This window comes from Pholis gunnellus (assembly GCF_910591455.1).
Source record: "Pholis gunnellus genome assembly, chromosome: 8".
NCBI classification, from domain to species: Eukaryota; Metazoa; Chordata; class Actinopteri; order Perciformes; family Pholidae; genus Pholis; species Pholis gunnellus.
Window position 1 is genome coordinate 1177220 of NC_136534.1, and position 14155 is coordinate 1191374.

The 14155-nt window shown below is 40.5% G+C and overlaps 1 protein-coding gene across 1 annotated transcript in view; it reads right to left on the reverse strand.

The window, feature by feature from the left end:
* Positions 1-14155, reverse strand: part of grik2 (glutamate receptor, ionotropic, kainate 2) — a gene marked incomplete at both ends in the record, with an annotated part of 286105 nt that overhangs the window by 163510 nt on the left and 108440 nt on the right. Inside the window, one exon of the mRNA XM_079164096.1 lies at positions 1387-1568. Within this exon, the coding sequence (XP_079020222.1) occupies positions 1387-1568 (182 nt within the window). The remainder of the gene's footprint in view (positions 1-1386; positions 1569-14155) is intronic.

Sequence of the window (14155 nt, forward strand, 5' to 3'; positions counted from 1 at the left end):
AACCCTGTCATCACATAACATTTCTGTGGGTTTTACATATGTACTAAATTTGATGGCAATTTTCTCAAAGAAATATTTCTTTCTTTGATATCTCTGTAAGTGTCCACTATGGTAACTTTAAAGTCAGATAAAGATCATGGTTATTGCAAATAAACTATGGAAAGCTTTCATTAGGATTGGCCAACTGAAACACTTGTTCAGAGTGAGGGAAGGATTGTGGTTTAGATTTTAAAACATTGGATATGATCTCTGATCATACACACACACATCCATCCAACACTGTGACCTCCATAGCTTTACTTTCCACGTCACTGTATAAAGCACGGGTCTCCATCGAGTAGCTTGTGAGCTACCAGTAGTAGTATTACTTACAAATCAGCTGTCGATTAAAGGTGTTGCGCTGCTGTGACCCATTAAGTGATGTTAGCTGACTAGCAAGCGCTCACCAGATTTAACAATGACAGCAGAAAATAGCCAGGCCAATAAAAGGAAAAACAGGTACTGTTTTCATGAGGAATGGGTAACAGAGGTTGTTGGTTTTCACAAGTGTCTCATTTTACATTTTACACAAAGATGTAACATCTTCACCAAAGTCCACAGCAACGTTTCATGGGGCTTTCTGGCTGGTAGCAGTTAAAGAACAGAGAAGGTAAAGGAGCTGAAAACAACGTATCTGTTTACTAAACTGATGAAGAAGGCCAACGCAGCAGCAGAGGCTTTCTTTAGTGGTGCACATCCTAATAAAACACAAAAGGCCATTGGCCTAAGGTGGGATTATAATAGAGGTGATGACTGCAGTGGCTGGAATGTTATTAAAGAACCATAAAAGTAAGACAGAAATGATGTCTGCTACTGCTGATGTACAACTTGGTGTTATGAGCAGTTTTCCACTTTCATTTAGTAAAATTAGCTTTCAGAGGAAACAAAGTTGGAGACCCCTGATATAAAGGGTACTCTATTGCCTGTGATGGCACTGAATGTTAGCTCAGCTGCAGTTTGACGTTAAAATGTCCTTAATCCTATCAAAAGCTAGCAACTCTGATTCTGCACCCTGATGTTTGAAAAAAGACAACAATTTGGCCAGATATGCTACATCAGCTGAACCTTATAGGAAGGAAACTCACTCCACATAATTACACAATTTCATGTATTGATGGTACAAAATGTGTCAAATTAAATTGTTAACACAAGTAAAGCCACAGTTTCAAGAGCCACAGCGAAGTGGGCTTTAACAGACAAAATAAAGACGCTGTCACAACCGCTTCCTGCTGTAGTTTCCACTTGAGAACCGCCTTCACGTGGATGTAAGAACACAGGTGTGTAGAGCTGCACCTACAACTATGTACACACACACACACACACACACACACACATACAAACACACACCTGCTTCAGTATCCCAGCAGCCATTTCGTGGCCACAGTCAAAGATGATGTGGAACTCCTTCCCTCTCTTCATCTCTTTTAACAGTGGCTTAGCATCCTTGGTCTCTGCAGGCAGCTGCCGGATCTTTAACCGGATGTTGTAGCGGGATGGCGCCTTTATAAGTTCTTGCAACCGAATCAGACCTGTGGGGAAAGCAACAATGGAAAAAACATACATATTAAAGTTATGTTTTACCCCATTGAAACTGGTACAGTCTGGCTCCCACGACGGCAATGAATTTCCAAAATGAAATTTCAAATTTATGTACATACATTTCCACAGTAATTGAGGTAACATCTACTCCTGATTCATATGGCAGCGGTGGTCACAATTAGAGTGAGGGTAAAAAGGCTGCTGGTCCTACTGTATATTCTCTATTTGAAAGACAACATTTTCTTCCTATTTCTTTCCCATGTCCTTCCGATATTCTCCACAACTCAGCTAAGCAGTCTGCATCGCCTCGGTATCAGCAGACTTTGATCCAACAATACAAATATTCTTACAGAACACAACAGAACAAAGACACATATCAATACTGCACATCATTCATCATAGATGACATTGATTCTATGCTCACTATTGATCACTCTCTTCCTCTATAGGCCATTCACTGCTGTGTTTAGGATATTCGTGAAGTCGACCTTGCAGTGGAAAATGATTGGAAGTTCAACTGAATCATAAACATCTTCATTTTGACAGATACTGTGTATACATATTTCTCTTCTCAGTTTTATGCACATTTTTCATTGATGGTTGTTATTGTTCAAATAATTCACATGCAGTGCATATGCTTGATGAACGAATATAAATGTAGTTACTAGTTTGTTAAATATAGTGTCTTTGCGTCCAATTGGTGGATGTTTTGTATACTTTTCTGCTTTCTTAACTTGAGTCAATGCTTAAATTCAACCTACTGGCAGATCAGAAAATACTTTATTTTCATTCTGGAAGGCAGTGATAAACATTAAAAAGGGTCGGAAGAGGTGTTGCTCAATTTACAGTATGGTGGTAGAGTATGAACACAATACAGACCATGAAATTAACATGGAGGATGTGTGACATGTTGCAGTTACTTGGTTATGTTGCAGCCTGGTTGGCTTCTCTGTGCCTGTCTGTGTGCTGTAGAGCATGAAACATTCACTAAATACCTACACACATGATAATATAATAGTTAATATCTGTCATGGTTTTTTAATCAGGTCTTAAAAACTGCAAAATGTGATGGCAAAGAATACAGATTGCAGGCTGGCGACCCGTATTGGTATGTTAGTCTGTAGGAGTATGCGGCAGAACATTCTGTGGATGATGGCAGAGTCAATGAAAATAGACAAGTGACACCCACCCTCTAAAAGGAAAAGAGATTTACCTCACACAATCTAGTGTATTTTAAAGTGTATATAAAATAAACTGGTAGGATTATAACTCTAATTATGGCCCGAGCACCGACGTAGTCAGAGTGGAGGACCTATTGTTCTTCAAATGTTTTTTATTCGGGCCCGAGCACCGACCGAACTTCAACAGATTTCACATGTTTGATTGGACTCCAGGCCTGAAGACATCTACAGGCCAATTTTTAATCATAGTCATATCGCCACCTACTGGTAACAGGAAGTTAAAGTCTTTATACTTTGGCTTGTTTCTCAATTCAAAGACCTTTGTGATCAAAAGTTATCAAAAGCTTTACATTTGGTGGAATGGCGTAGGCATGGCGTGGCGGTCATTTTATGTGACTCCATTAAACTATGTTTTCAGGCTTTGTATTTTAACAAACTCCTCCTACAGAGTTTATGCGATAAACATCAAATTTGGTCAGGACGATTTTAAGACCTTTATGATGAAGATTTTTCAAAATGGTGAGTTTTCATTGAACGACCTTGACGTGGCGTGCGCCCACTTCACTCCCATTTTGTGCCATTCGTTGTTGTAACTCCAAGGTACATTGACCAATCCGCCCCAAGTTTCTTATGCATGATGCTAGTTCAGACTTGAGCACATTTCCATGCCAACATTTTCACAAAGTCATAGTGCCACCTACTGGCAAAAGGAAATGACACGCTTTATACTCCTCCTAGCCATTTGACCTGATCAACCTCAAAGCCTTATGATATTGAGGATACTTCATCGTGAATTTTGAGTTTTCAATAAAAGATGTTGCCGTGGCAACGCATTATTAATCATGAAAAGGAAGCAGATTTGTCTGTGGCTTAGTATGATCAAATAGTCATGGGACTTTGCACATGTGTCAAAGGTGATAAACATAAATAACTCGTATGGGGTTTTGCCTTTTCTATAAAAAATTGCCTTGACAGCGCCCCTACTAATATTCTAAAGAGCAGCCCCAGCAGTACATTTCACCTAGATGTATGGAATTGTGTAGGCACATGTATCACATGGAGACTTTAAAAAAAGTCTCTTGAGACAATACTCTAACTTATACTGGAAGTCTGCAATTTTGATCTTTGTGTGAATTTTCCATTCATTTTTGACCATTTCTAGGCGCTATACTTTAACGAACTCCTAGGGAATTTTGCGGATCCACTTCAAATTTGGTCAGTTCAATCTAAAGACCTTTGTGATTAAAAGTTATCAAAAGCTTTACGTTTGATTGAATGGTGTAGCCGTGGTATGGCGGCCATTTTACGTGACTCCCCATGAAACTGCATGCTGATGTAGCCCCACTGGACTTGCTGAAATCTGACCCAAACTTGCCATGCTTGATAACAGTCATGGCAACCTAATGGCGAAAGGAAATCGGCGTTATTTTACCAACAATATCCGATTCACATGACATTTACATGATGTTGACTACACTTGATATAGAGCAACATAATGCAAGTTGACACGCGTTGTTTAGCGCCACACAGTGATTACAGGAAGTGCTGGACTATATGCAAAGCATAATTTCCAGGGTCAAATACTCCAAGCAGAAAAAAAACGTCTAACTCGTGGCCGCGTTGTCCGATGGTCGCAGACATTCTCGGCCGCGTAAGCTGAGTTCTCGCAAGTACCCCCAACGTACGCAAAGGTGCGAGGCCCGTTCATCGCTGCTTGCAGCTTTAATTAATATTGTCTTGTCTCAAAATGAACAGGGACTAGTTTCTTTGATTTTTTAGTCAAGTGAATATTTTAAAAACCATCACAGAGTTTTACTATATTGTTTTTTTCCCCACTACAAATTAGATAAGATAATTTTTTCAATGCTAAAATTGAAGTCGAATAATTAGATGATGAGTATACAGTGAAAAACAAATGTGTTGAGTTATTTCCATGCTACTCTGACTCCTATTTAAGAACTAAAAGTGATCAAAGGTAATTAATCAAACTATATTCACACTGCCTGGCCCAGATGCTAATTTAGATACCAGTCACTCCTTACATCAACAAGCAGGCACATCGGTCCTGTGTCTCCGCCCACGGCCCGGCGTCCCCAGCTGTTCGGCCTGTGGCATTATTTGTTTACTTCCTGCTTCCAGATGAGTGCATTGCACTGTGGGAAACCAGCCTGCAGTCTGCTGAAGCTTCAGCAGCCAGTCGCTGCTTTTCATTAAATCAAACACTGTTTCACTCACTGATGATGACATCCCCAGAGTGTTGACCTGTGAGACACTGGCAGTGTTCCATTTAACCATCTCATGACAAAGTGACTCCTCAGCTGCTGCTCACAACATTGGAAACACCTTTTTTGTGTTCAATATAAACAAAGCACACTATAAGAGGTTTGAAGCTGAGTCACAGACGACAGTAACCATATTTGCTCCAATTTGCTATTGGAGCAAATGTGTAAAAACAACAGCCTAAAATTATGATAGGATGTTGTTGGCTATGCATACTGTAGGTAAATAAAAACAGTTGTGTTGTGGACAAAGCTCTTTAATATGGACGCAAACAGGTTCGTGACAGTGGGAATGCTCTTGGTATCAGGTGGAAATATCACCCTGGATACCTAGAAACAAACAATAAGTCAATTCCTACTTTCCATTTTTGAGTAGCCTCAAGGGTCAACAAGGGTCAGCATGACATCAATTCTGTCACCTGCTCATGTCAGTGTAGATATCTGCAACATGGCCAAAATGTATATGCGCCAACTAGTGCTCTAAGTGTATAAGTGGACTAAACAAATAGAATGGATGCTTGTTATGAAAAGAGGTTGAGGAGGTCTACCTGCCTTTTTGTAATTCCTCCTCAAAAGGAACATTTTGGGGAAACCAACCAATTTGTTTTCTTTTCAAGACTGAAGTTTAGGATTTATATCAAGACATGACTGTTGACATTACGGAGCTGGAGTCAGGACGAAGCTATCTTAGCTTATCATAAAGGGAAATTAGCCAGCTATCCAGTGAAAAGGAAAAGGAAAAAAAAGGAATGCCCCCAACTGTAATGATGAAATACATTGTTTACTGATCTGACGCATCTATCAATGGGAATCTTTCAGTGCTCACTAATCAACACATTATATCTTGCACACAAACAGAAATCTGAAAACAATTTTGTGATACACGTGTATACATATTTCTCTTCTCAGTAGCTGATCAATCAATTTATTTCGCAAAAAAAAAGAATGCTAATGAATGAATGATTAATGATGTGCAGTATTAAAATGTGTCTTTGTTCTGTTGTGTTCTGTAAGAATATTTGTATGGTTGAAGTTATGTGCTAGAAATATTTGTTGGTAAATAAAAGTATAAAAAAAATATATAAAAATATAAAAAAGACAAATTACATATTTTTTTGGAGCTGGTTGTTAATTTATATTCTGCTAATTATTACAGATAATTCAACTGCCTCTCACAGCCTTCATAAATATATATTTTTCTATTAGCAGATACCGAGTGATTGTGTAATGTAATTGTCAGAAACATTACAAAGGAAATGACCTCACTCTCCATAATAAGCTATGGTCCTGTTCTTATTTGACCAATAACTTACACATTTGACTGCTTGTTTATCGGAACCCTTCATTCACGCCTTCTCTCTGTGCTGCATGAGGAAATAGCTCTCAGTCTGGGCAAAGGGCCAGAGGTGTAGACTCAACTCACATGAATTTGATGACTACAGTCAAAGCGATGAAAAAAGACTCAACACCAACAACACTTGGACTTGAGACTTACAACTTGAAATATCTGATCCAAGTCAGGCCAATAGAGTTTAATAATTTTGAACAAAAATTCACAAGTGCTTCTCTAAATCTCAAACAAAAGCCAGTGAGCAGCATCTGATTTACTGTACAAGACAGATGGAGAGACGCATGGACAGCTGGACCCATGCTGATCCATTTAGTCCCTCCCATGATTCCACTGGGCTGGCCACAATGCCTGTCAAATTCTCAGTGAGTCCAAGTTGCACGAGTAGAGGTCCTCCAAAATGGATGCCACTTGCTGGGACCAAGAACGATCAGCACTTTTAATTAGCTTAATTTGAATGTAAACAAGTGTATGAGAAGTGTGTGCGTGTGTGTGTGTGTTTTATTTGACTTGAGTCCTATCTCATATGAGCGCTTGATGTGCGTGAGCTGTCTTAGGAGAAAAACAGCATTCACTGCTGGAGCAGCAATTGCTGTTTTACGGTTAGTTAGTTAACATCGATAAAAGCAGCCCAACACATCTGACTGCTGCACTCGCTCATCATAAACACATGTTGGAGCTCTCTGGCGCTCCCTCTCACTACCAAGACATCTCTCCTTCCATTCTGCATGGCTGATTCTTCCTTCATACCTTTCCAAAATCTACAGGCACAGTCTAGAAATCTAAAGGGGTAAAATACTGGACTGGGAGAATAGAGGGGTGTCAGTGCTGATCAGTATTGACGGTGTTTAATGTTCGGCGACTGCTCTAGGATCCATATTTAACTCTGCATGAATATTTCATCCCGTCAAAGCGTTTATTAGGGCGCCGTCTGGGAGTCTCCTGAGCGTAAAACAGATCGGCCTGCCTGTGATAAATATCCTTGTAGGGAAACAAACCCTCAAGCGCTCCCCTCCCAACTCCCCTCCGAGTGCATCGCGACAAGGAAGAAGAGTTCCTTTTCAATCATTACCCGTCGTATAGACCTTAAAATGATTCCCCCAGACGGCTGATCTGCAGTGCTGCATGATGGGAGTAATGACTGATCAGTCACTGAGCTGCAGACTCCCGGGGTCAAGGTTAATGTGACCCCCGCCACATCAGGTGACTTATTTACGTTCAATTACATGCATGTAACCCATTTGGTGAAAGATCAAAGCAGGCCTGCGGTGAAAGGTTCTACCAGTTGTTCAGGAATGTGGAGGCAGAGCATGCATGCTGCTTTTGCTATAAATAAACCTGCGGGTGTAAATGTGGGTCAGTCACAGCAATACAAATTGTCTTTGTTATTATTAACATAGTTCTCCTTGCTCTTAATCATTTCAGCTGAAAAAAGTCCAATGCCTGAACCACTACTCTATTTTTCTGCAATTAACGCTTCCCTTCACAAATCTACTCTTCTCACACGGTAAAAAATGCCACAAAATGAGTTCAACGGAATTCATTTGGAAATGGGAGCAAATACCTTTAGTTAATATGTGTCTATTAACTGCACCATAATGAATAAATAACAAAAAGTACAACTCATACCTTTCAGTCAAGTAAAACCTTGTCACTGACCTTACTGACATCAAGGGTCAACACCTTCAGCAACAGAGCCAATATTTATAAGAAGCAACAGTTCTTTATAGCATATTACAGCCTTTTCCCAAACTTCAAGATGGAGGTACAGAACCAAACTTGATGGTGAACACGTTGCTTGAATTAACATTAAAACACACAAAGATAGATAACAACAAAGCAGGATAACTCATTGTGTCTATAAAGACAGGGCTATTGTTTGAAAGTTCACATGCAAGCCTCCTTAAACATCTTCCCTATAATATAGGGCTTACAGCAGGTGTGTGCTCTACAATTAAGTGTTTTTAATGCCTCTTTGTGTAGATTCGATGCTCAATAAAAGGTGGTTGAAACATGAATTTGGTCATTTTTCTTTGTAACATGTAAATATGACACGTTGGTTCACGTTGGTTGACATTAAGGGGACCATGCCTCCCCATTTACAAAGAAACTTGAAAAACAATAAAACAGAAAGGAGGAGGAATATAACACAGGATACTTCATATTTTGCAGGTCAATTCAATTTTCTTTTGCAATTTACGATTCCGATTTTAACTTTATTATTTTCAATTTCAGGCCCCAGGCGCTAATGTTCTCTTTTAGCCACCACTTCTCTAGAAGTCTGTAATTAGCTTGCTCGTCATGTTTGACTAAATCATTCATACTTGCGGCAGAAGTGGGTCAATGTTCTTGCAATACTGTGGTAACTCATCAAGGTAGACTTTTAATTCTAAATTGCCTAATGCCCTTTTGTTCCATACTGGTACAATTGTCATTGACTTTGTTAGTCATCAAATACATTTATAATTAGAAACAGCTGAAAAAAAAGGCTGATTTGAAAATACCAATTAACCACTTTCTCTAAATAACAAAAACACAAGAAAACTGGGATCAGAGCAGGGAAATCATTGCAGCTGCTATTAGCATTCAAGCACAGCAAAAGTGGGATTAGCATTGTGAATTGCGAAGAGACAGTGAGCCCTTCTCTAAACAGGCTGTTGAGTGGTAGTGGAGCGTATGATGGGACTGTGACTGCTGGTGTGGACACACACACACACACACACACACACACACACACACACTAGTGCTGGGCGGTATACCGGTATACTGGTTGAACCAGTATACCGGTATTAATTTCCCCGCACGATATGAATTTTTCATATACCGTCATACCGGAGCACAGCCTATCAACAACTGTCAATCTTCAGCAGGCAGCAAATTACATTGTTCGCCGCGGCTGGCGCCACAGTCGGAGCTAGTTCTATTAACTGTATTGAGAGGGACCCTTGATCATGGTTCTAAATTTATAACACAACAATGAATAACCCACAACTAACGCTATTTAACAGGGCAAAACACCACGACACAACAGTTTGTGACACAGAAAGAATTTGTAACACTAATAATTGTACATTTATAAAATTACACCGCCGAACTGCATGCTGGGTACAGCTTGCCAGCTAGCTAGCACAACCTTCTATTAACAGCTAGAAGAAGCTCCGCCATTACAGTAACGCTGCATTAAAGAACATAAATTTGCGATGGAGGAGGAACAACGAGAGACTGGAGAGGCATCGATACAATTTGTGCCCAAGAGAGGAGCTGTGTCTGCTGTTTGGAGGTTTTTTGGTTTTGAAAAATCCGACGTAGATCAGAAGAAGATATATTGCAAACTTTGCCGCGCCGCTGTCGCTGCCTCTGGTGGCAACACTAGCAATTTATTTCATCACCTCAACCGAAAGCATCTGTTGGAATACGAAGAGTGTATGCGGTTACGGTCGTCAGATTTGAGGCCGTCAACCAGTAATGTCAGTGCGAGTGAATCAGTCAAGCCAAAGGGTCAGACATCCCTTCATGAGGCATTTGCTCGAGGCACTGCTTATGACAAAAAAAGCAAGCGGTGGCGTGACATTACAGACGCTATAACCATCCACCTCTGTAAGGACATGGTGCCGCTTCAGACAGTCGATAAAGACGGGTTCCGCGCAATGGTTAAAACTCTGGATCCAAGGTATGAGTTACCGGGGCGAAAGTACTTCAGCCAAACTGCGATCCCAAATTTGTACGAGCAACACCGAAGCAAGCTGGAAGCGGAGCTACGTACAGTCGCCTACTTTTCCACAACAGCGGACCTGTGGTCAAGTCGCACAATGGAGCCATATCTCAGCATTACGGTGCACTTCATCAGTGATGACTGGGAGTTGCGCAACCACTGTTTGCAAACGTCATATTTCCCGGACGACCACACCGGAGAAATAATTGCACAAGGCTTGAGAGAGGCGCTTGATTCCTGGAGACTGAAAGAGGAGAGGCAGGTGGCCTTAACAACTGACAGTGGAGCAAACATCGTGAAGGCAGTCCAGCTGAATCATTGGAGAAGACTCCAATGCTTTGGACACAGGCTTCACCTTGCCATAGGTAAATATGAATATTTGTATTAATTAAACAATTAGTTTTTTTGAAAGAATTATATTATTAATAGCCTAAAAGTAGTAAATATTTAAAATGGTGTGATGTTTTAAAAAATGGATGGTGTTTTTACTAACGTTTGAATTATCAGAATATAATATTTCTTAAGCAAAGAAGTAGTAAACATTGTGTTTGTTGGTTTTACAGAGAGAAGTGTAAAAGATGCCCGTATAGAACGTGCAGTCGGTGTGTGCAAACACATTGTTGCTGCCTTCTCGTACTCCTGGAAGAGGAAGAGGGACCTGGCCATTGCTCAGGCTGAACTTGGCCTGCCAAAGCACCAGCTCAAAACAGAGACGCCTACTAGGTGGGGATCGCGACAAAAGATGATCGAAAGAGTGACTGAACAGGAGAGAGCCATAAATCAGGTGTTGAAAGCTGACAAGAAAACAAGGCACTTGGTGCCCAGCTGGCAGGACATGGATGTGCTGGAGTCAGTAAACAAGGTGTTGAGCCCACTTCAGGAGTTCACAGATGCCTTGTCTGGTGAACGCTATGTTAGTGTCTCATACCTCAAGCCAGTACTCCATCTGTTCAATGAAACCATTCTTGCTGAGGGAGAAAATGACACTCAACTGACCAAGGACATGAAGACAACCATTCTAGCCTACTTGAATGAAAAGTACTCAGATCCTGGCACAGATGACCTGCTAGACATGGCTTCTCTTCTTGATCCCCGCTTCAAAACTACCTACATCAAGATTGAAAAGGTTGATGAAATCAAAGCTAGAGCAGTAGATGAGATCAAGTCACTGCTGACAGAGCAACAGGCAGACACCACTGGCACTCCATCAGCTCTCCCAAAGGCTGTAGCGGTAGCAGCTGAACCTGAGGTCAAAAGAAAGAAGAGTTTGGCCAGCTTTTTCAAAAAGCAGGGCAGCAGCACAGTTCAGAGGAGAGCAACTCTCTCAGACGAGGAGATCAAAGTGGAGCTGAGAAGCTACCTGAAGGCCGTGGAAGTCGACAGTGACACTGACCCATTGCAGTGGTGGAAATGCCACCAGGCAAATTTCCCTCGTGTAGCAAAGCTAGCCAGGAAGTATCTGTGCATTCCTGCCACCAGTGCCCCATCTGAGAGAGCTTTCAGCACCGGTGGGAACATTGTCACCTGCCACAGGTCCGCACTGAAACCAGATGCTGTGGACAGGCTGGTTTTCCTGGCACAGAATTTGTAATGTTTCAATTACCTGTATTTTTGTTCTAAAACCTGTATTTGCAAGGGTCAGGTAATGTTCATAATGGTTCCTGTATGTACCAAGAAAAGAAAAGAAAAAATCTCTTTGAATACTTTGCGTATTTTAGGTCAGTTTATAGTGTTTATATAACTATTTTAAAATATTTTGTTTTGAAAATGAAGCCATGTTTAAATTGTTGCCATATCTATTTATTTTTAAGTTCTGTTTGACTACGTTGTAGTTTGCACATTAAATGTTTTTTACATTCTGCAACTGTTTCATGCATTCTGATTCCTTCATATATTGTAACATTTTTATTTATAACTTTATAACAATTAACAACCCACAACTAACGCTCTTTAACAGAGCAAAACACCACGACACAGTCTGTGACACATAAACAATTTGTAACACTAATAATCGTACATTTATATAATTTCACCGCCGAACTGCATGCTGGGTACAGCTCACTCGCCTGCTAGCACAACAGTCTGCTAACAGCTGGGAGAGGCTCTTCACGTGCACAACGTTACATTAAAGAACAGAACAGATTGATGCAGGATGAACAAAGACAGACCGGAGATGCACCGACAGAGTTTGACACATATGCAACGCTGATTACGTTTAATGTGTGTGGCATTTGTAATAGATGTACGTTGGTATATAGAGGGTGATAAGACACTGTAAAGGGAGGGACTAAGGACCCAGGGGAATGTAGGTGAAGGAAAGCGGAAGAGACGCCACACGAACAGCTGTTCACCGCTCGTCACGATCCTGTAGACCAGAGATTCTCAACTGGTGGGTCGCCGCGGACCCGTTTTCAGCGGGTTGCGGGCCTTTGCCTTATGCAGCGCACTCATTCACGCTCCTTTCCAGCATTTACGGCGCTTGTTAAGGCGCTTGTTAAGCGGTGCAGGAAAAACGCCGACCAATGCGTTGTAAATCACGTCACGTGATGCAGTTTAGCCAATCAAATAAGGGTATTCTGATACGTTTCCTTACTCCAGTGAGCTGTACCCACACCGTGACACAGGGAGGAGAGACAAGGAAAGACATCATAGAGCAGATCTCATGTAAATCTATGTGTGAAAGTCAAAAATCTCTGGTCGATTTTAACAATTGAAATTGCTGAAAAGACCGCATTCATAAACCAGTGCTGCGAAAATGTGTTTCTCTCCCGCACACTTGGCCTTATGGTGAGGTGTATGAGATCGAAAAGAATACCGTGATATACCGTGGTACCGTCGAAGTTATGCAAAATACCGTGATATACATTTTTGGTCATATCGCACAGCACTAACACACACACACACACACACACACACACACACACACACACATCAAATTGAAATAGATTACTGGAGGGGTCCTGGGACTGACTCTGAAGTACGCTGAGAGGACTCTATGTGACACAATATATTCTCTTTACTCACATGGCTCTATATGCTGTAGATATTGTTCATTATCAGATAGGGACCATTGCCTTTATTTCCCACAGCAAAGAGAAAAAGGCATTTATTTAAAACACGTTTATTTACATTTTTCTGATTTATATATTTAATCATATTTTAATCAGTATCTCCTTGTTGATGCCATTTGTTATTAATGTACTAATCTTGACAAATTCAGGATGATACATAAATAATGTTTTCCATTCCTAACTAGATCCACGTTATTGTACTTTGCCATTGTTGCCATTAGTTGTATTGATTTTATGATGAGCATGAATTCTTGGTACGGCATCAGCTGAACATCCCATAATACTTTATCCAAACCTGGTTTATTTGAATCCATAGATGAAATCTTGCTTTTTTGCTGAATTGGTTATATTTTTTACGGGAGAGAATACAAGCTTACATTAAGCAACATGTGTTTCTGTAAATTGTCTCGGTACATTTTAGTTTAGAATACTTACAGTGAGTCAACTTACTACTAGTATCTTGACATATCAGAGCGGAATCAATATTATTGGGTTATATTTTAAATGGGATTGACTTTGTTAGCATTCAAGGGGAATTGCAACATGCGTTTTGCCTCTCATAGGTTAGGTACATTTACTTAATCATCAGGATACTGTTGGTATTAGATTAACACATGGTAAAACATTAATAGTATCACGATACAAAGGGAATATTCTAATCGAAAAGACCTAACCTTTATTAGCAATAGCATGTTGCAATTCCAGGTTACTGCTCGCAAAGCCCTTCTCATCTGAGTTAGCTCAGAGAGAAAACATCAGATCAACATGTTGATCTGATGTAATAAAGGTTAGGTCTTTCATTTTAGAATATACCCTTTGTATTGTGATACTATTGGTGTTTTACCATATACTAATCTAAAAGTACGACCTTGGTCCTTAGGTTAATCTATGTTATAATCTAAAATGTTTCCCTTGAGTCATGATACTGGTAGTATCCTGCCGCGTGTTTATCTGATGCTAGCCAGGGTGTTGTTTGAGCTCATCTC